Genomic DNA, 22,589 nt, shown 5'->3' on the forward strand with positions numbered 1-22,589 from the left:
CTCCTTATAGGTGATTCCTTTCTTTACTGCAATGAGTCACACCGCTGGATCGAGGTCCAGTATCTATAAGCAAGTATTGTTGAAACATTTTATGTAGCTTCTGATTGATTCTCCTTCTCTCTGAACCACATTCAGAAGGCTTTCTTGCGATTTTGGGCACTTCTTGCCGATAATGAAATGCGTAGTAAACATGTTGGCAAATTGGGACCAGCTTTCGAGGGATCCTGGCGTGAGGTTCTGATACCAAGTTCAGACTACCCCCCTAAACGTAGTGGAGAATGCCATACACATGCAAGATTTGTCAACCCCAGCTAGGTGCATCTGAGACTAAAAGGAATCCACATGATCGTGGGGGTCAAACGATCCATCATACTTATCTAATGGGAAAACCTTGAAGTCTTTCAACATCGGAGTTGCTAGGAGCTCAGGAGACAGAGGAGATAACCGACAAAGCAATGGAGGAGCAGTTTTCGTCGCCACCGAGCTCACTTCTTCCTTTTCTTTAGCTTGCTCTACTTGCTCGCTTGACTTCACTGGAAGACTGTTTATTGCCGAGGAGCAACGTGTCTTGCGATGTCGTCACTGCTTCTTCTTCACCGGCTCAACGTTGGTGTTGCTAATTTCGGTCTGATCTGGTATCTCGGCATCACTACGGACATTATCGCGAGGTGGATCCTGGTTCCTTCTTGTCGGGTTCTCTTGGTTGTGGAGTTCACACCGGCTATCACGAGGGACAGAGAGATCCTACCTCAAGTTCGCACCTCGAACTCTGGGCTGGTTGTTATCTCCTCGTGAGCCATTATTTTTCTGCTGGGAGTGTCGTCAAGCTGGATTGGCCTTGTTAAGCCTTTTTCTAAAATTTCCTTACGAGACTAGAGGAGTGTGCTGACCATCTCTCCTCCCATGGGGTGAAACCTGACCCTTGGGAGGAACCAGCACCTACGAGGTCCCCTCACCCCGATGAGGGGATTGGTTGACGTTCTAGCTAGTTTCAGGCCGATTCAGCTTCTAGCCTTGACACAACCCTGGGTGCCAGGGTGGAATTGGCTGTTGGTTCAGCTATAGTGATGGGAACTACTGTTGATACTACTGGTACAGATAGTACTGTTGATATTGTTGGAACTGCTGGACTTGCTGCATCTGGATCTATATTGTCTGGACGCACTGAACGAGGTCATAGAATTGGGAGTGCTTGATTCCATGAGGAACCACAGATGGCTCGGAGAAAGTTACGCCCACTAGGGCAAGCAGGACGCTCACTTGCGTAGTGCCCTGCGGTACGGATAGTAATGGGACTCCTAAAGTTGTAAGAGGAATAGTAAACTAGCCAATGCATACCATAGGACCTTGGGGGAAGGTTGATTGCTGATCTTGCCCCCCGATGACGTTCATATCAATGCTTTTTCCGGTGTTGCCGAAAGAATCCATTGGGATAAATCGAAGCTAAAACTGCAACTAAAATTGGGATCACCTTTCGATCAAATTCCCACAAACGATGCCAATTGATGGTGTGCGATCTAGATACTCCTATTTGGAAGATAATTCGAACTCCAGTTGCGCGGCGAGTTGGACCAAGCTACAAAATAATAGATCAGAGAACCCGGGGTGGCTAACCTGACGAGGTCACTCCAATGCTTGAGTCAGTTTTATACTATGGATGCGAGCTGAATACTTGAATGCTTGAATGCTAGTGAGTTAATAATCACACGTACCTTTGCCTTGGGGTTTGATGTCCTTATATAGTGGAGTAGTCGTGGGCCTTACGAAAGAGCTTCGGGATCTATGCACTGTGCGGATAAGATCTATTCCATTTTTTAAGGAGAGCAGTGTATTAGTTGATAAGGTTTATCGTTTTCTGCCAATTTAGGCGGAGCTAGGATGAGTCTCATCGTGATCCCAAGAAATTTGGGGTCCGTTGGGGAGGCCTTTGGAGTCGATTACATGGTGTTTCGGTTTTTTAGCTTTGAACTGGTACTTCAGTTCTTTAGTCCTGAACTGGATTGGGTGTCGAGGTGTCTCTACGCCAAGGTGGTTTTTGGGCCAAGGTGACTAAATACCCGAGCTCCGAATGTTGTAAACTGGGTTCGTTTGGTTGAGTTGTCACCCCTCGAGCAGATCGCGTCTACATAACCTCTTCTTACTAGGTTGTGCCAAATCACCCTTTATTAGGATTGTTTTGGCTGAGCGGGGACAGGGACTGGAATTAATAGGGTTGGGATCAAGGATGGGAAATGAGGTCCCTTCCCCACCCCAATCTGATCCCGATTATATATATATGATATTATTTATTTTGAGGATCTAGGATCTTGCAAAAGAACCCGTTCTTGTCAAGAATCAAGTATGGAAGACAACTTTTATCCAAACGGAGATTTATTCAACGTTTATACTTTTATTTGCTTGTAAAACCGAGAAAAATAATAATTACAACTGTTTATGACAATTGATGCCATTAGCCACCACATGAGCATAACAATGAAAAACACCTAAGCATTGGGGAAAGCTTTAAAAAGTAACTTTCTCAAACGGTATACATACACATAAATCGAAATCACCTTTTATCATTTTCTATGCGTACAAAAGAATAAGAGGAAAAAACGCCCACGCACACACGCGTAACTAATCCAGCATGTGTGTTTGTTAAAACTTAAAAGCATTTGATCGGTTGGTTTGATTAACAAACGAAGGGAAAGAAAAGAAGAAAATGGCTAACCCACTAACCCTAAGACTAGGAGTTGGTTGCTTGGTTGGGCCGGCGGGTCAGTTTTTGAGGACCGGTCGCTAAAATCGAGGGAAAATGTCCATGCGCATACAGCGCATGTTAGTTAGATAAGAGTAAGCCCACTTCCAGTTCTACCTAATTCCCTATTGGGGTCCTACTCCTACCCTTTATCCTTTTTTCCGTAGTCTGCAATCCACCTTCCAGTTCCACTATGGCCTCCGCACTCTCCTTGGAAATGGCGTCTCGTCCTGTCTTGCACCCTAAGGTTTGCCCCTCTCGCTGCTTCTTCTTCTTCTTCTTTTTGAAGCATCCTCGGTATCGGTGTATTACAATCATTCCAGCTTGTAATTTTTTTAGCACAACAGGTTTAGGTCTTCCTTAATTCCTGCTTACCTTTTTCCAGAAAAAAAATAAAAATAAAAAAACTGCCAGTGCATGATTGTAATCTTATAGCTTGTATTCTCTATCTCTAGTGCATAATTGGGAATACTTTATCGCAGGGAGGCTTTAGCCGTGAAATTTCCAAAGTGTGTAAGCTACAAATGATTTCTCTGCTTCCAACTTCTCTGCCCAAGTGCTCTAAACACCCAATAGTAAGCTGTCCTGTAAGAGGATTGTCATCGCATTCTCTGTATGCATCACCCCTTCCAATTAAACAGAGTTCCAAGGTACCTTCAGTTGGATATCAGAGAATGGTGTGCACAAACTCCGCGGCAAAAGTAAGTGCTCTCTTTTTGGCCCTTAGTTGGAATACAAACTATTTCTCTAGGCAAGAGAACAGATAAGATCAGTAGTTAGTGGCGTCTCATTTTAGGATTTGTGTTGTTTATCTTCAGTCTGTTGTAATTAAGGCAAAAAGCAAGATATGTGTCGTCTATACAAAAGTGGCTTCTCAAGATGATATTGATTCTCTGTTTTCTCAAAATATTGGATAAGTAAAACTGAATACAGAATGATTTGATTTTGGCAATCGTTTCCCAAAAATGCACATCAACTTCAAAGTATCCAGTTATCATTTCTTACCTCAAGGTGGAAATTATTAACCTCCAAAATCCAATTAAGTCTTGCTTTCCTTAATGTTTGATCCATTTGGCAGTTGTCTTATTGAAATCAAAATATGTTTAGATGGATTTGACACCCACTTATTGGTCAGTATCAGAGAAACTAAGTCGCAAACTCCATACTAGGCTTTATATGGCAATTCCAATCTTTAGACATCGGCTAATTGTTAATTGACCTTTAGCTTCTAGGCAATCTTTAAAGGTGCACGGCAATTGTTTCATGATGATGGCATAAATGTCTAATTCTAAGAATCGTTCAATACCAAGGAAACAACCCACATCTATCATTAAAATCCTGTCTTCAAATGGATCTTATATGTTATTGTTCAACACAAACATAACATATGTGGGTAACTGCCTCAAAAATGTTCCAATGGTCTAAAAACATGGAAGTTAAGAAGAATAACAATTGATGGTGGAAAAAACTGTTACTCTCTTTTTAGCTTTTGCATTATTTTTCTATTTTACAGCTATAATGTTGCATTTTTTCTTGGTTAGAATGTTGCACTCTTTGTGCATTTTAGGTTTTTTTATTTCCCATGGGAATTTATTTTAGAGTTGGATAGTATATCTCAAGTGTTTTTTCGGGCACATTATATTACCAAACAATATATGGCATATTCTGCCCATCTGAAGTACTACAAGGCATGTAACTATTTTTCTCTTTTATCGCAATGCAATCAATCTTGATGACTTTTATTCTGAGTGGTGATTTGAGCACATCCTGTTTTTGATAAATTGGGCATACCGACTAAGGGCCATTGCTAAATGGTAGCCCATGCTATGGTCTTGGGAGGGGTGCACTCAATGTGGACCTAACTTCCAACATTTTTTTTTTGGGGGGTTCATCCACTTTTGGACTCAAATCTACATTGTCATTTTACTATTGTGCAAAGCAACAACCAGTAAGTAAGACATTACTATCAGCCAAATTCAAAAGATAAAGTACACATACATTATTCTTTATCATACAAATAATGCTACCTTTTGTTTTTTTCCACTGTTTTAGGGTCTAGAGCTGCAAGCGAAAGTAACAACGAAATGCTTCTTTGATGTAGAAATTGGTGGTGAGCCAGTGGGCAGGATTGTAATGGGACTCTTTGGGGAGGTTGTTCCAAAAACTGTTGAAAACTTCCGTGCCTTGTGCACAGGCAAGCCTTGTCCCTTTTTTCAGAATAAATATTTTTGCTTTGTGTTCAGGTAGTGGATATTCTAGTGGATTTACTTTCAGCATTTTTTTCTTGCAGGGGAGAAAGGATATGGCTATAAAGGATGCTCTTTCCACCGCATTATTAAAGATTTCATGATCCAGGGAGGGGACTTTACTGCAGGAAATGTTAGTTTTTCTTCTTCTTCCCATACTGGAAATGGATGGAAGCTTTACTGTTTGTTGTGAAAACCTAAGATGATAATACCAATCATAGAAAAAGGGATTTTGCCTCCTAAGAATAATGTTGTGGTTTTGAATGGTTACAGGGAACTGGAGGAATGAGTATATATGGTTCTAACTTTGAAGATGAAAACTTCACCTGTAAGTCCTAACCTTGCACTATCACTCAGCTTGCTAGGAACACCTAGACCTTGAGAAGTAGTCAATTTTCTGGGTTGATTTACGGAGGTCTTAGTCCAATGCATTATAAAATATGTCTTCCACAATGTTGTTATATTTCCTTTCTATTTAATGGCACCTTTTGCTGGAAAGTACTCTAAATCATCTGTATGATTAGTATGGGATGAAGTTTCTGATTTCCTTGTTTTTACATACCTTTTTGCAGTAATCCACATTGGACCTGGAGTATTAAGCATGGCTAATGCTGGTCCTGATACAAATGGGAGCCAATTCTTCATTTGTACAGTAAAGGTAGCTGCAAACCTCTTTTCCCCTTTCTTGGGTGCTAAAAAATATTGCAACATCCCTTTTTTGGTTAATAATTAAACATTAGTAAGTTTTTCTTTTCTTATCTGTTATATTAACATTAGACAAAACTCTGCTCTTCATGTTGAATTGTTCAGAGATGAAACCTATTTCAACACTAGGTAACCAATTATTTGCAGGGGAGCCTGCTCAAAAAACTGTAGTTTGCCTTAGGGTGGGATCATGTTAATCTCTGATGATTGCAACACCCTAAGTACATATGAAAGTACCTTGTGATAGGATGGTCAAGATACAGTTGAATTTATGTCCTTGTTCTCTAGTTGTAAAAGATTGATAGACAGCTACTAGTTACCTATGCAAGAAAGTTGGAAATTCTATTTGACAAGTCTCATCTAGATCTTTTGTGCTGCTAAGTCAAACCTTTTCTGGACTTGCTACTTAGTGAATATGTTAAATTCAGAAAATGTGCATAAGTATGATTCTAAAGCCGGATCTAGTTTTGGGTAGGCACCCAAGAAATGGTCTATTGGTCCAGGTCCCATACATGAAAAACTTGTTCATAGCCTTAGTAATGGATGATATGTATGGTTCATATAATGGAAATTTTTATTAATTGGGATTAATAATATTGATTTGCATTTTGTAGACTCCATGGTTGGACAAACGGCATGTGGTGTTTGGACATGTTGTTGAGGGTATGGAAGTTGTGCGGAAGCTTGAATCCCAAGAAACAAGCAGATCAGATGTTCCACGGTTTCCCTGTAGGATTGTCAACTGTGGAGAGCTGCCTGTTGATGGTTGATTTGTAGTTGGTTCACTCTTCATCTATGACCTCAGAGTAGAATTTTGTGTTCAACCTATTTTGGATTTATTTGATTTGTTCAAGTGTCCATTAATGTTCAACATATGAGCACTATATTATCAAAATCTTGGGTGAAGGTGCATAATATGCAGATTGCCAGATACCATATACAAATCCAGTTATATTTGAAGCACTCCACAGAACTACAATGCTTATGTATCTCTATTGAAGTAATTAATTCATACCAGCTTGAATCAATCTTTTTGAGACAATGAAACTTTGTTTCGCTTAGAAAATAAGAGAAAAATAAGTTGAGGGGAAGTTCTTAAAAGTCCCTCCACTTTTTTTCCTCTTATTTTGTACCAGTGTTTTGAAAACCGGATCGGACCAGAAAAACTGGTTACCCGACTGGTTCTGTTTCACCCGAAAACCGGTTTTTAGCTAAAAATCGTTAATTTAGTCATTGAACTGCTAACCTGAGTGGTCGAACCATCAATCCAGATAATGGTTTTTGGCCTTTTATGTTTTTTTTTTTTTTTTGTCAGAGTGGGTCATCCGTTTAGATGGGATGGTCAGACTGTTTGACCTGGGAATCGGACCCAGAGGATAACTTATGAGTTGTGGACTGGATTATTCTACGGTTCTACCAAATCAAACAGCCTAGAATTGTGGACTGGATTATTCTCTTCCGTTATTTTTCGACCGGAGGTGCTTTTTTAGGAAACGTGCATTCGGAGTAACTAGTGAATGGTCTCCTAAAGGCCTTAGAGATGGAGAGTGTAATGCTGTAGTCAGGTACTTGGGGCCAGTAGAAGATAACTTATGAGAACCAAGATCCTTTCCCTCTTGTAGGGCTGAAACTTGTATTTACTTTGGGTTGGAATAGGACTACTGTAGAAGGGTACGACTATAAGGTGGTGATTGGCTGTATGACTGTATAAGGGGACTATAGGGTAGTAATTTGTTCTGGATCCTAAGATCAGTCAATTACCTTGCTAATTAATTCTCTAGAAGAGTATATAGGACTTATCTTGAATGGGGTGTAGCGGGTTCTGGGATGCAGCACAGAGGCTAAGGGCTCATGTGTATTGATTGATCATATATAGTGAGTATTTCTCCCCACGAAACATTCTCATTTCTCAAGTGGAGAGCTCTTTTCTTTCTTTTATGTACTGGATATCCTTGATTTAAGTTATTCTTTATTCTCTGGTATAGGAACAAAACGTTCGTACAGCTTGGGATCAAAATGTTTCATGAGTCAGGGGAGTGCTGCACTAGAAAGCATTCTATGGTAATAAAATACGTCCATAGTCCATTTGACCTCTGAAAATCATTGAATACCAAATTTCTAACCTCAGGCTCAGAGCGGAAGTTGCTGGGTTTTAGTGTGTTTGTTTAATCAGAAATAGCACAAGGCAAAAGCTTCCTGAAATGGAATAGCTAATGAGGAATTTGGAGTTCGTTTCGTTTGAAATGGCAAGGTTGTCATGTCTGCACGGATTCATTGAAACCTCTCCTTGCTAGTTGCTATGCATTCATTCAACAATAGCTAAAATCTCTTTGGTAACAATCTAACAGGTGGAGAGTTATAGCGTCTGTGGATTGAGAGCACATACATGAGCAATGTAGAGACCCCCCAATCTGATGGGTGCTCTGGATTGATCACATAAATCCATGTCGCAGAATGGGATTGGTCATCTACATGGGCAATCCAGAGGTCCCCCAATGTTTTTAATTATAATTATCAGGATTTGATAAAAAGGAAAGCTTTGGAAACTAAGTAACTGACAGAGGTTTCACTTCAGACTAGGAATATTCTCCATTCCTTGTGAAATTAGGATATATTTGCATATGAGGTATTAGTACACATATAGAGACTAGGATTAAGTGAGTAATTTAAGCAAGGACAACAGTTTCAACAGCAGTAGGTTGAAGGACTTGCTCCAGCTGGTCTCCTTCACCTTCCCATATCTCAGGCAATGCTTCTCTGATGTTGTGGATGCTGTTCAAAGCAAGGTCTGCTCCTGAAACCAATACTAATCTACCAACCTGTATTAAAGGCTCTTATACATCAGAATATTTATATATATTAAATCAAAAGGCCTAAATGTTTCTTTATTAACAAATTCAGGATAGAGAGTCTCGATTTGTAAATTGTAACATACACCTGTGTCTGTGTGTAGTACCACAGCTTAAAAGAAAGTTTGGGTTTGCATTGGGTTAGAAAATTTTCCAATTGATTTCAACCCCTATTTAAATTTTAAAATGGCTTGGTTCATCAGCATGGATAATGCCCAGGCCAAGCATTACCACAATTTGAACCAGGTTGGGATCTCAAGGTGTCATTATTGTTTAAGAGGCCCCTTTTCTCTGATAATTTGAATACTGGTTTTCATGATTCCATCCTTGTTTTGCAAAAGATCATATTAGTTTTCTGAAGATTGAGATAAAATTTTGTTCTTTGATACATATAAATCAATAATTCATGATTACTATCTTACAATAACTGTATGCAGTCCTGCCGCCTTTCCACTCGCAATATTTCGGGCACTATCATCAAAGAAAATCTGCCAATATAATTAAGGCATATTTCCTACCATCAGTTCCACATTGATAAAGAAAGCCAATCTCAATATTTTTTACCTACCAAAAAAATAAGTGCCAATATTTTTCAACTGAAGATTATTTTATGATGTACTTACGGTTTTCTTTGGATCAATTTTTGCAATCCGAATGGCAGCTTCCATGGCTTCCAGAGAAGGTTTACAGAGAATGCGTGACTTAGAACCTGAACCATTGCTATTGATATGACCAACAACTTCAGTATCGGATTCACTTTCTGTGGAGAATGCATGTTCATCTGCATCATCCGAGCAATTATCAGGTTCTAAAGGTGGATTAAGAGTTTCGAAGCATATAATGCCATCAAAACAATCTTCCACACCCAACCTTTTAAGAACCTGAGTTGCATGAGCTTTGTCTGCATTGGTAAAGATCTGCAAAAACCAATAGATATCAATACACTCAAACCTTGTATCTATTCCCAATCTCTAAATTTGATGATAAACACATCTTGTTTCTTTTTATATTACACACAACATACAATTTTACGTTGTGGAATGGAATGTAGAAGGTTCCTCAAAACTGGATCAGGCTTTAGGGTCTCATATGGCAATCTTCCATGAACACAAGCATGAAATTCATCATTGTCAAATTCATAGCCGAGGGCCTGCAAGAGCCAAAAATTTATCAAGATAGAAATATCACCATTACAATAAAGAGGAAAGGAACCTATTGCATCGACACTATGCTTGAAGCCACGTTTTGTGCTACCTTGAGACCAGCCATTGTTGTTCCATACTCCTGGTACAGTTCCCAACACATTCTAGGCACTTCAGATTCTTCAATTTTCAAGTGTTGCAACATATACTCTGCAATTGAAATTACTCAAAATCAGCAATGGCGGCACTTGATATCCTCATTACCTGATTACCATCATCATTATCATTGTAAGTTTTACCTTCAATGTTCTTCCGGCATTTTAAGTTGAGACCACTACTCAAGGGATACAAGGTATCATCCATATCTGTAAACCAATCATGGAAACAACCATGAATTACAAAACAAATTTATATAAACTTCTAATTCAACGAAGAGTTGCTCGAATATGATTCAAAGGAAAACCCTAGTACAGAATGAATCTTCAAACAATAATCAAAGTCTGCATTTGTGTTTCTAAGATCATCTGCTAGGATACAGGGAACCTACCAAACAGCAAGCACTCATACTTGGCTCCACTTGCCCTGCCGGAAGCATCCATTTTCGAGAAGAAAACCTGTAAAATTGTGGCTTCAAACTCTAAGTTCTGCTGCTTAGGCTTCCAATTTCTGAATAAATAGAACGTTTAAAAGAACACACACAGAAGATCTCCTAGTAGATTTCCGATGTTAATATTCTCACTTTGAAAATCGGGGGTGTATTACATACAGTAGTAAAGAAATTAAAGAGAGACAAGCTTTATGATGAGATCATTGGAGAAACATTTGAAAGAAGAAAATTAGGAAGAAAGAAGAGGCACAAGAATAAGACCATGTAAACCCATAAAGAAATACAAAGGAAATGCTTCCAATAACTACATAGACAGATATGAAATTCCTTCCATTATCCAATTCTCAGATGAAAATTATTAGTGAAACGAATCGGAAAATCTCATTAATTATAAGAACAATTCAAACTTCCAACACATCAAAAGCAAAACAAAACAAAAAAAAAAAAAAAAACCATTAAATGAAATAAAAAATAAAATAAAACATGGAGCTTGAAATAAAGAACATACCTTCACAAGACCTCCAAACGTAAACGTAAAACCAGATCTGGATGCACAATCCCATTGTTTGTGAGGAGAGCTATTTATAGGAAGCAGAAGACCCAAATGAAGAATGTTGGGGAGTGACACTTGGATAATCTGAGGTGTTGAGCATATTGTAATTGCCTTTGTTGTAGGATTGTAGGATCATGTATTCCCATTTCGAAATTATTTAAAGTGATATTACCTTTCTGTTACTAGTCGTTTTCTGCGATCATCGATATATTTAATCTTTCTTAAAGATCCCCAAGGCATCCACGGAGTTGGATTCTGTGTTGAAGCTTGAAAACTAAAGGTGTTTGTTCAATGACCACATGCGTGTTTGCCACCTCCATAAACTGTAATCGACTTTTCTTAATTTGGAACATTCGAGTCGAGTGGGACTCACTGAACAAAGTTGTTTCTTCACCTGGGTTTCCACTTTCCACAGTTTAGCTGGGTCCTTGGGTGGATAAAAATAAAATTCGTCTGCATTTTTCCCGGGAATCATTCTAAGCATTTTTTTTTCCTTTCTTTACGTCGAAATCCATGTTCTGTTATAAGTGATTAAGTGGGGAATTTGCAAAGATGAGGTTTATTTATGGTTGATGCTTTTTTTTGAATGGCATGTGGAGTGGAATGGAATAAGGCACGCAGGATGGAATAATAAACACATATCTCTCCATGGTCCACGCATGCAGCAGTATCTCCCTTTATGAATTTAGGGTTTAGGAATTACAATCTAATGGGAAGCAATTTTAGGTGCAACAAGTAGATTAAAAAAGTTCGAATCATATCTTCTTCCACTTGTCAAAAAAGAAAAAGCATTTTTGCCAAACTAGTGTTAATAGGCCTTTTTGTAGACAAAATGGGCATCAATTGTTACGTGATTTAGGAGAATTTGTCCCTAAAAACTAGCTGTTAAGAGGGAGGGAATCCAGACACGTATACACTCATACAGGCTGCCTTTGCATTAGTCCCCCTAGTCCTAACCCAATACTGTAATACCGACGTCATCACCTGTGCCGCATGATTGCAACCGGAAGGTATAGTATAGGCTCTGATACCATTTGTTACGTGACTTAAGAAAACTCACCCCTAAAAACTAATTGTTAGAGGGAGGAAACTCAGACACATATACACCCCACAACGGCATCCCATACTACCGATGTGGGACTTGGGAGAACTCTAAATGTTTGTATTTATGCTCCTTTCAAACTGAGACGGTATTCCTGCTGCTGCTGCTCTTTTTTTTCTCATTTTCTGTTTACAATGTCCGAAGGGCTTGCTGTCAACTGTGGTGAGTAATGGCAGCACCTCGAATCTTGATAGCTTTCCTTTTCATTGACCCACCAACACACCAGTCATGAAGGAAACAAGCAACTCAACAAACAATAAAGATGGCTGCTCACCGATTGACCGACTGACTTTGATCGCTAAACTCGGAATGCTTTGCGCTAAAGCAATGAGAACTGAGAAGTGAAAGAACGTTATTCAAAGATCAAACCATTGACACTTGAATTCCATATGTCAGAAACCGGCGAGCCAGCCTCAGCCATCACGTTGAAATTGAATTGAATGACGGATGATCCATTCACAGTCGTACTGGTATATTCTATTTCTTCCAGCCAGCTGCGAGGATGGTGGATTAACCGTTACCAGTTACAAGTTTACAACCAAGCTTCAACATTTTCAACTTCAGAAAGAAACCACACAGATGGGCGTCAACGGGTCGGGTCCCAATCGAAACACCTTAGAATAGAACTGACCCAATTTTTTCGGATCTTACCTGATAAGACGGCATTATAAGTTTATAACTAGACCGGGTTTTAATGCTTACACCACTTAATAAAATGCTCCAACTCACCAATATATGGGCGACCCTGAAACAAGGTTCAAAGTATTGATACGTAATGGTTAATATCCATTAGCCCATGTCAGCTGATACATATCGTGGCAGTGGCTTCCTGATACGCCCCTACAAGGACTGTATCAGGTCAGCCACTGGTTCAGAAGGTAGTTGGACATTAAACTGGCCCCTCTGAACCAATTTCAAAAGGAAAAGTAAAATTAAAAAAAAAAACAACAATATAGGCCAATATGCCCTACCGGCGTATCAGCCAGTATCGATACTTTGAACCTTGGTATCAACAACCTACTACACTTTTTTCAGTTTGTTATTTGAAATTGGGTTTATTAGGATGAACACGACACAATATTTCCGGTGACAGTGATGAGTGACCTTTGATTCCAATACGATACAAACGGTGCAATGCAAATACATATCGATGGTTTGGAATGAACCATTTAAGGTTCATCTCTGATATCAAGAATTGAAAGTCAATAACTTGATTTTCAAAACATCATTGAACCTGGCAGTTGAATCGTTCCGCCCAAAACCCGGCCATGCTTCTGGTTTGATTTCAGGCTCAGCTTGCTATTTTGGTAAAATCCATGATTTTTAAAAACGAACTGGTGACCAAACCGATCAAGGGTCCAATTATTGGATCAAACGGTTCAACCGTTCGAACGGTCAACCAGCCGATTCAGTAGTTTGCTGACCAAAATTAACGGTTTTGAAGAAAAAAAAGGTTAGAAAAAAATGGAATCGGTCAATCCAGTTTTTCCGATCCGACCATTCAATCCAGTCCGGTTTTGAAAAAAATAGTAAAATCTATTGATTGGGTCAAAGAACTAATGACCCAAATGATTAGACAATTGACCTATTCAACGTTGACAACGGTTTGTGGACACCCGAATGACAGTGTGATAAGAGCAGAGCTATGGGGTGTGGTATGAGGATGCAAAAAAGATTAAAAAAAAAAAACGGTAAAAGGAGGCTGAGGGGTTTTGTGAGCTTATAATGACACGACTGCCTCACTGGGCAATGATGTGACGAGTTCAAATGCTTACATCTCTAAACCGGTTGGTTTAGAAGTTAAAAATCGATGCAAATGAAAAACGGGATTATCGATGTAAATGCTCATCTTTTTTTTATCAATGTTGAAGTTTACATCAATGTAAAACTCATTTTGAGTGGAGCAATTTTTATATCTCAAACAAACATAGGCTAAAGTAATGATACGCTATAATCGACTTTCAAACCACAAGACAACAAAGACCAAGTGGTCTCCGCTAACAGCCGGAAGACTTAAATTTAAATTTGATGGTTGCTGGATTGGAAATCTAGGAATCAGTTGGGGGGGGGGGGGGGGGGGGGGGTGAGGTGTGTGTGTGTAGACTGTAGCGAGATAAAAATGGTAATACCTTATGTCTTTCGGGCTCAATCAAGGTTCAAAATGTCTACAACCAATACGTCAATAGGGGCACATCGAGGTTAAAACCCCAATACACCCTCTGTAGGGGCGCATCAGGGTGTTCTCGATACTATACATATGGACCGATACATATCAATACTTTAAAGTGGATAAGAGTTATCATTTTATCCTTATCTGTTGATCCATACCCAAATTCATTCATATTTAATTAATCCAATTAACCTAGTTCGAAATAGGCTTTAAACACATTAAATTTTTAAGCTCATTTCATTTTAATGCTAGCTAGTTTAGCTCTCTTTGTATGGCGTGAGACCCTATCATTGATCTACACATTAGTCACATTTACATTAAATGGTCCTTAGGTCCAATTATCTTACGAAGGTTCAAGGACTGTAGTCAAATGCAACATTAGACCATCATGTATAACCCTCAATGGCCTTACACTAAACCTCTCAATCCTTATGCCCAGGCCCAAGGACTGTAGACATCTCCCTTAACTGCAAGGTATAGTGCTATACTCTATTCACATGGATCCCGAGAATTATAACATTTTGCAAATAATTTGTGAAAATATAATATATAAGTATATCTCTATATAAATATATTTTGCAAAACCAAATTTCAAACACATTTAAAATCCACTACCGATAATTTAGATTTCCATTAGAGTGCATTCTCCAATCATTCACTTTGTCTAACAAAAGGGTTGGTACTATCATTATGATTATCCATTCAGGTGAATTCTCGGACTGTCCCAACATACACACGTTTTGACCCTCGCTAAAGATTTCACTGATTGGTATATCAAAGATAGTCCAATCCGACACCTAGTGTAGTACCATAATTGAGTTTAGGGGTCATGTGTAACATTTCACTTTCGCCAATGTCTCCAAGGTCCAGAACAATATTAGAATTTGGTCTAATTCAGAGTTTTAAAAAAACATACACTGCATGTACCCCAGGTCTCACCCTAGTAATTGAGACAAATCACCCCAACCAACTTAACGATACATCAATGTCAGCCTTGACAAGATAAATCTCCCTAAATCTATCCAATGGGTATGAAGATTCTAAACTAACACGAGTCTAATTAATGTTTAATTTAAGGGTATTACATAGAAACACACAATAATAACACGAATTAACTATATACTTTATTCATTTACAATAAATAACAATAAATACATCAATCTGATTGGAACTAAGGGCATACACTATCTAACAACATATTGTTTCTAGAACTCCCCGATATAGGGGTGTATCAAGGTTCTAATCGATTCAGGGGGTGGAGGTTTAAACCAACTCCCTTGAACCGATTTTGAAAAAATTAAAAAGAAAGTAGCAATATAACCTGATACACCCCTATCGATATTTTGAACCTTGCAACAAACTAATATAAGCCAAAAATTAGTTCTTCAAAAACGGAAAAAGCAAATTCACCTTTCACGTTAGAGCATGGTTATCTAGACAAACATTACCAAATAAACAAACAAATATATATATATATATATATATATATATATATATATATATATAAAACTTATCAAAATATATTAAACAAATATAACCTAACTTTCTCACTCTACGAAAAATAAAAAACTAGGCATTTCTAATAACAGAAATGAAAATTAAGTGCAACGCTTTCACTATACACCATACAAATATGTGAAAATTTGAAATTAGACATTTAACTGGAACAAAAGAGGTTGGACTGCCGACATGGAATCAACGGGAACATTTTAACTATAGTAGCCAACGAAACAAAACCATCGTTACAAAACACTAACCTTAATGTTTCAAATACACAATAAAACTACTTCTTTTTGCCACCACCTGCCTTCGATTTCTTGTTTGTATTTTCCTTTGTCACTGTTTGTGGTGTTTCCTGGCATGATATAACAAGAGAATAACATAAAGCACAAAAAAAGTTGCAATAAACACAAAAATACATCCCTGGGATGTTGAAGCAAAATACAAACAGGAAAATGTAAAGGAAAAGGCAAGGAATATGAAATGGCCAGCCCTAATTACTGACTTACTCTTTCCATACTCTAAACAAATATCAACAGCTTTCTTAACATCTTTTTTATAACAAACTTTATTGTTATAAAGTCTACCCTGGAAGTGCTCGTGCAATATTGGTATCATCATCATATCATCATCATATCATCAAAGCCTTGTCCCAGCTAAGGTACATAGTATCGATACATATCGCACGGTGTCATGCATATTGAATTGGAACCAAAGGTCACAAAAACACGAAATACTAGAGTTGGGGGATATTTATCCTAACAAGCCTATCTGTAAATATCAATCTGATTTTTTATTTTTAATAAGAGTATCCAATGTTCAAAATGCATGATATGCAATTTTTGTGTAATGTACGTATAGATATTTTAAATCTTGGTCCCAACTATATGAGGTCGGCTAAACTCACAGAAATGCCCTTGGGCCAAAAACAAAATAAATGAATATAATACAATGCAATTGTAGTAATAATATTATTACAGGATAACTGTCTAATTGCCCCTTTCAGCTTTCATACTACCCATCAAAATGATGTGGTAAGTTGGTAAAAACATCAGTTTGTCAACTATGTAGTCATGGCAAGCCCAGGTAAATACATCAATGATTTGGGCAAAAGAAACTGAGGAAGACTGATAGCACTTTAAAGAATAACATAACCAATAAAGTGGCAATCAACCTCCATGTATTTGTTGCACTTGTGGAATATTAAATTTGAAGCAGTGAGAATAACATTCATTTTATCAGCATAAGGTCGGAGACCGAAACTTAAAATCTAAGTCCTGAAAAAGACCACACAACCATTCTCATAAAAAGCCAATGGCTATTCAGCTTCAAAAACAAAAAAGACTTGGGCATGATTCTTGTAATGTACTTCAAAAAGGTGAGGGAGACACTGAGATACACCATCTTCTAAGAGAGCATTAACTAGCCGAGAACAGTGATTTAAGAGGTGTGCCTAGGCACACAATCTAGGCGCATTTCAAGTTTTGCACCTTGCCTAGGCCCAAGTGCAGTCCCTTTGGAAAGGCATACACCTAGTGCACCTGGTGCAGCTTGCACCTTAGCTTAGGCATGTGCCTCAGTTAAATTTTGTGATCTTTGAAGCATTGTGACTAGGCATGGTGCTCAGGCATGTGCCTCACTCGCTCACCTAAGCTTTGGGAACCCCCTGTTTTCTAATGTTGTTTCTTCATTCTTCTTAGCACAAAACAATTTTTAGAAGTGTTTAGATGGTTCAGTCAATTCCAGTTCAGAGAAAAGGGAAAGAAAGAAAAGAAGAGAAAACCATCAAACTGAGAAGAAAAATCTCTCCCAGCCGACCACAAATATATACACTTATCTATTCAGATTACAATGTCCAATATGCCCCATAATATGCCCCTACTTAAGTATGGGACATGTAACTTAAAACAAAACTAAACTGACAAAGCACGACTCAAGATATGAGAAAAAGACAGAACTACCCCTACTCAGCGGACTCTAACAACAAGGAACTATAATTAAAATTATAAAACCATTATCTTCTTACAGATTAAGAATTTAAGACTCTAACGTGGCTTGTAGAATTAGGAATGAAAGATGTTTAATATCACATTAGCTATTTGAAATAATGTGTTTGGGAAAGAAATAAAGAGATTGGAAATTTGACAATGCTTGAATTGCTGAGTGCTTGAATATGTTTTATATGTTATGTTTGGTTTTATTTTTTGCATTTCCACTTTGAATATGTTTTATATGTTATGTTTATGAATTTTAATTTGAAATAATAAGATTTTTAAAACATTAGTTTAAAATTAAATTTTACAGTTTTAATTAATACTATTTTTTAATATTTTCTTGATTTATTTTGAATTTTTAATATTTTTGAATTATTTTGCATTTTTTATTTTTTTTTTAATTTGCACCTTGCACCTCGAGTACAAAAAAGCCCGTTGTGCTTAAAACACCGGAAAAGAAAGATTAACCATCTCTCACTAGTGCCCTATAGATAATATGTAAATCCACTAACAAGGTAAGAGGTGGCATTGAAATTTGTCTCACTGCTTTATACAACATAATAATATCAAGGCATGCCGCATTGAGATAAAGATAGACAACTCTAGCCTTCTCTAAAGCATTCCCTTACAACTGAGCCCAAAACAATTGATCCCTATTAACCCCTCATTTGGCCAAAGCATCACCTATATTATTTTCTGATTTGGAACCCATTGAAACTTAACTAATGCTTCTAATGGTGAACTTAAACTTCTTGATCTCGTTTATGTATGTCCAAAGGACCCTCTCCTTGTTCAGTATCCAAGCAATTACCACCTTAGAATCCCCCTCTATAATTAACTTGTTGAGCTGCATTTCATTTGCCTTCTGTACACCCTGCAACACCACCAACAACTCGGCCCTTAATGCGTCACTTCCAATTGGTCACAAAAACAAAGTCGTTACATGACCCCCCCTTCATCTCTATAGACTCCACCTACCCTGAAGGCCCAGGGTTCCTAACACTGCTACAATCAAAGTTTTGCCTTACAAATCCCTTCTCTGAGGTGTCCATGATTTGTAAATCTTGTTTTTAGTGGTAGAAGTTGCAACAACTGCTCCCCACTTTTGGATGATATCCTCAATTGTGAAAAATGAGAAGCTATCTAATGATATCCTCACTTCCAACACAGTCCAAAAAACTACAAAAGAGCAAAGGGGAGAGATATGCTCTCTTAATCTCCCACAGAAATTACTCAAAATTACAACAAAGCCCAAAAACATTGATCTTACCGCCCCCTTTTAGCTAATACATCAGCAAAGACTCAGCACTTCTTTTTACTCATTGCAGTCAGTCTTCCATTTGGAGATAAGGACCAATTTGGTCTTCTCTTTTGAAGCAAATCACAAGTATTATCTTCCCTCCCATGAAAAGCCTAGCAAAAATATCCCACTTTGGGGGGACCAAGTTTATTCAAAATCTCTTACATTGGAAACAGCTGCAAGGTGGAGAAATGAGACAAAACCTGAGGCACAAGATAGCGTACCCAAAGGATTGGGTGTCCATATACACCGATCAGTTTTAAGGGGGTCAAGGAAAATCTCTTAAAGAATTCAACAGATCAATAACCAAAGGGAATTCTGAATCATAAATGCCTATTTTGAAGCCAAAATCACAAACAAACCTGGAAGCAGAGAAGGAAGGAGCTATGAATGGGGATGACAATTTCCACCCTACCCGGCAGGTACCCATCCCTACCATCCCTGATGGGGCGGGTTTTTTTGGTTGAAGAATGGGTTTTGGGGTGGGGACATGTTTTTTTATTTTACAACCCATACGGGTAGGGTAGGGTAGGTTACAGTATTAGGCTAAACCCAACCCTCCTCAACCCGCACATTGCAATTACTAAAATATCCCTAATGCTTAAAATTAAATTACTGTTGTGAGGCACTCAAACTTTGTATAAATTAATATTGCTTTGAATGTTATGTTAAGGATAACCAATAACTTATGTTTCAATCAAATAATTGGAAATTTTGATATTTGTTAATGTTACTTTGCTACTTTATTACTTACATATAACAGGAAATAACAGAAAATTAGATGTCGGTTTTAGACCCAACCACCCCACCCTCAAATGTGGGGAGGGTAGGGTCGGGGAGTGTTTTTGCATTTTTTATGTGTGGGGAGGGTTTGGATTTTGAAAATCCAACCCACTGCAGGTTTGGGGAGGATATGAATTGTGATGCTTGGGGATGTGGGGAGGGTCTAGAATTTACAAAACCCTCCCTAAACCCGCCTTGTTTCCACCCCTAGAAACAGCTAGAAATAGGCTTCAATATGAAAGAGGACAAAGAGTACAGGGAAGGGGACCTTCCAAAACTTAGTTTTGTTGCCAGAGCAAAGATCATACCTTATACACTAACTGAAGATAGAGAGAATGTCATGCATTGCCTTCCAAGGAGCAGCCCCAAGTCACCCTACAAAATAAGCCAACATCCCATGATCCCAACCATTGTCCTTCAGCCCATGAACTCTAACCAACACACTACGCCATGTTTCTCCTCAAGAGGTGATATCCATAACCATTATCCTAAAAGTCCCTTATTTCTTTTACCCACATCTCCTGCCCAACCCACCCTCATCCTTGACATACATTTTGCCAACAGGGCTTGACTGCTTCTAGAGATAGAAAAGAGAGTGAAAGAAGAGAAGAGGGAGAGAAACAAATGAGAGAAAAGGAGAGAGTAGAATTGATCTCCTCCAGTTGGCCAGATCTATTTATATACTTACCTAATCTACATACAAAGACAATACTGCCCCTAACTAAATGCTGCAACAGTAACTTAAACTTGGACAGACCTGTAAATACATAATTAAAAATAAAACAAAGCAAACATACCAAAATATCCCTAATTAGTTGACCAATACAGCTACAACAATCTTTACTGCAGTTTTTTTTAATAGAAACGAATGTATTGTCATAAAACCTACAAGGGAAACATGTTCAAGTATGGCCTCATAGCGTTCAGGCCCGTAGAGTTAGGCACTAGCCACACTACACAGCAAACAATCCTATATAATAGGGATTTATCCTCAAAAAATAGACAAAACCTACACTACACATGCTTACTACCATCAACCAATGCACCTTTGGGTAGACGAACCAAATCAAGACCTGCATTTCAGTATCTACTACTTCTTTTCCAGGGTTTCCTAATAAATGCCACATTGACAAATTGGTGCTAAGATCAGTGCTTGTAAAAGTTTTAGGACTAGTTTGAGTGCCATGAGCAGCATGATAAAATATAATTCAACCATATAGATATGAAGATGAACAAAGGTTAGTGTTCTCAACAACAAACACTTCTGGAAATTAACATGTTAAAGAGGAAGTTTCCTTCTTTCTCATGCCTATGCTTTATAAAGATACCTGCACCATTAGAATCTAATTTCAGATTGAGTAAGCTTTAATAAGCATGTTTTCCTGAATGCCCTTTCCATTTGTATTCTATGATACAAACAAGATTCTGTGGTCTCAAAAAATTGTAAAGTGATCATACACCTGATGAGATCAAAGGAACAGTTTTCATGTATGTCCACCAAAAAAAAAAAAGCAAAGCACCTTTTATATCAATACATGTATTGAGATGGAAACAGATATTGGTTTAAGAAGAAGGTTCACCAAGGTTCTCAGCATAAGAAGCTGAAGCAGACACATCTGGAGAATGGCCCCGGTTGCTTAGAAACCAGATCCAGAGTCAGCAGGTTCATGCCGCGAATGACTTTGGGGCTCAAGTGGGCATGAACTTGGAGAGAGAACATCTTAGGCTTGAGTATTGGTCTAGGAGTTCCAAGCATGCATTTGTTTTCCTGTCAATGTACCAAAAATCAACTACATCTTTTTCCCAAAAGACCTGAATAAGATTTCAACTGCAGATTCTTTCCAATGTTTTAACACAGGACGAGATCCTATACTGCCTTAGTCCAACCATGGAGCTGATTAAGTTAAAAAAACCAGATAGCAAACCACGTGAAACATCTAGTTTGTCCATGATTCACCTATAAATACTTTTTCTTAGTTTTTCATTTATTTTAGCAGTCCACATAATTGATGTGATATAAGAAGGACTGCATGGTTGAACAGATACCATTCTTAATTAATTCTCCAACTCTAATTTTGTTATATTGCTCTTACTACCCTGTATTTGAAAGATAGGTATTCTATAATGGAATAGATATAGATACATTATCCTGAAATGATTTTTCCTTGGTTTTTCACCTATATCATGCCCCACACCAACGATATGCTGTAGAAAGGATTGCATGATTGAACAGGTCTCAGTTTTGGTTCATTGGCCAACTCTAGTACCAATTCTTTGCTCTTCCACCCCTTTAATTGAAAGATAAATAATGTATAACAGAACCAAATTCACACAAAGTGAATGAGGGAAGAGACTCTAAAAAGCAACACCACAAAAAACACAAGGAAAAAAAAACCGAAACAAGCACCCTCACAGAACACACAACACCCTCCAACAAAGAAGGCAAAAATTTACCAGTGAGGGGAATGACCACATCCAATCAGTGCAAGATCCACAATCTGGAGGAGTTCGTGATTTAAAAGGTGTGCCTCACAGGCGAGGCACATTTTAGGGTTTGTGCCTCGCTTAGGTCCTAGGCACAGCATTTTCAAAAGGCACACCTGGTGCGCCTAGGTGTGCGCCTTTTAAAATTTTTACGCTTTTTTTTGTTTTTTTTAACCTAGTGGCTGGGTCGGGGGCTCCACCCCTAGACACCCTATTTGTTAATGTTGTTCATTCTTTCATCCTAATAAAATATCTTCTTAAAAGGCAAATAAAATTATATAATTTTATTTTTTGTGTGAGTATTAAGAACTTAAGACCCTAACATAGACTTGTTTAGGCTTGCCTTGAGGAGCATGGTAGAAAGGCCGCTCATAGAATCGAGAATGCAATATGTTTTACATCACATTAGCTACTTGA

The 22,589-nt window shown here is 38.1% G+C and overlaps 3 protein-coding genes across 5 annotated transcripts in view; 1 reads left to right on the forward strand and 2 right to left on the reverse strand.

Moving 5' to 3' along the window:
• The first annotated feature begins 2,684 nt into the window (after nucleotides 1–2,684).
• Nucleotides 2,685–6,716, forward strand: LOC148860920 (peptidyl-prolyl cis-trans isomerase A1-like). The gene is made up of 7 exons (XM_088982787.1): nucleotides 2,685–2,984; nucleotides 3,220–3,438; nucleotides 4,790–4,931; nucleotides 5,028–5,116; nucleotides 5,257–5,311; nucleotides 5,556–5,641; nucleotides 6,303–6,716. Exons 1-7 carry the CDS (start codon nucleotides 2,931–2,933, stop codon nucleotides 6,456–6,458), a joined length of 801 nt encoding a protein of 266 aa, XP_088838913.1. The 5' UTR covers nucleotides 2,685–2,930; the 3' UTR covers nucleotides 6,459–6,716.
• Nucleotides 6,717–8,252: 1,536 nt separating this feature from the next.
• Nucleotides 8,253–11,312, reverse strand: LOC148860921 (Haloacid dehalogenase-like hydrolase (HAD) superfamily protein). 2 transcript variants are annotated; one of them, XM_088983693.1, is made up of 9 exons: nucleotides 11,012–11,312; nucleotides 10,795–10,923; nucleotides 10,227–10,293; nucleotides 9,979–10,044; nucleotides 9,792–9,889; nucleotides 9,562–9,687; nucleotides 9,161–9,454; nucleotides 8,960–9,025; nucleotides 8,253–8,507 (listed from the first exon to the last, which is right to left on the reverse strand). In XM_088983693.1, the coding sequence occupies exons 3-9, from the start codon at nucleotides 10,276–10,278 to the stop codon at nucleotides 8,355–8,357; spliced, it is 855 nt and encodes a 284-aa protein (XP_088839819.1). In that variant the 5' UTR covers nucleotides 10,279–10,293; nucleotides 10,795–10,923; nucleotides 11,012–11,312; the 3' UTR covers nucleotides 8,253–8,354. The 2 variants fall into 2 exon arrangements, with proteins under 2 accessions (XP_088839819.1, XP_088839820.1); XM_088983694.1 differs by lacking the exon at nucleotides 11,012–11,312 and having other exon boundaries at nucleotides 10,795–10,968.
• A 4,375-nt stretch (nucleotides 11,313–15,687) lies between these two features.
• LOC148860922 (5'-3' exonuclease family protein) overlaps nucleotides 15,688–22,589 on the reverse strand; it is a 56,326-nt gene continuing 49,424 nt past the window's right edge. Inside the window, exons 17-18 of one of the 2 annotated variants that reach the window (XM_088984204.1) lie at nucleotides 21,269–21,456; nucleotides 15,688–15,966 (exon numbers count right to left, since the gene is read on the reverse strand). In XM_088984204.1, coding sequence (XP_088840330.1) covers nucleotides 21,277–21,456 — 180 coding nt within the window. In that variant the 3' untranslated portion in view covers nucleotides 15,688–15,966; nucleotides 21,269–21,276. The remainder of the gene's footprint in view (nucleotides 15,967–21,268; nucleotides 21,457–22,589) is intronic. The other variant, XM_088984205.1, reaches the window with a different exon arrangement.

The sequence above is a fragment of the Nelumbo lutea genome, chromosome 4 (genome assembly GCF_056320005.1).
Source record: "Nelumbo lutea isolate HS-2025 chromosome 4, American lotus-T2T, whole genome shotgun sequence".
Classification (NCBI taxonomy): Eukaryota; Viridiplantae; Streptophyta; class Magnoliopsida; order Proteales; family Nelumbonaceae; genus Nelumbo; species Nelumbo lutea.

Coding starts and splice junctions, on each gene's coding strand:
- LOC148860921 (XM_088983693.1), bottom strand. CDS start 10,278: ATGGATGCTTCCGGCAGGGCAAGTGGAGCCAAGTATGAGTGCTTGCTG. Junction 10,045..10,226: donor GTATGAGTGCTTGCTGTTTG/GTAGGTTCCCTG, acceptor ATTGGTTTACAG/ATATGGATGATACCTTGTAT. Junction 9,026..9,160: donor AAATTGATCCAAAGAAAACC/GTAAGTACATCA, acceptor TTATATTGGCAG/ATTTTCTTTGATGATAGTGC.
- LOC148860920 (XM_088982787.1), top strand. CDS start 2,931: ATGGCCTCCGCACTCTCCTTGGAAATGGCGTCTCGTCCTGTCTTGCAC. Junction 2,985..3,219: donor GTCCTGTCTTGCACCCTAAG/GTTTGCCCCTCT, acceptor ACTTTATCGCAG/GGAGGCTTTAGCCGTGAAAT. Junction 5,117..5,256: donor GGGACTTTACTGCAGGAAAT/GTTAGTTTTTCT, acceptor GAATGGTTACAG/GGAACTGGAGGAATGAGTAT.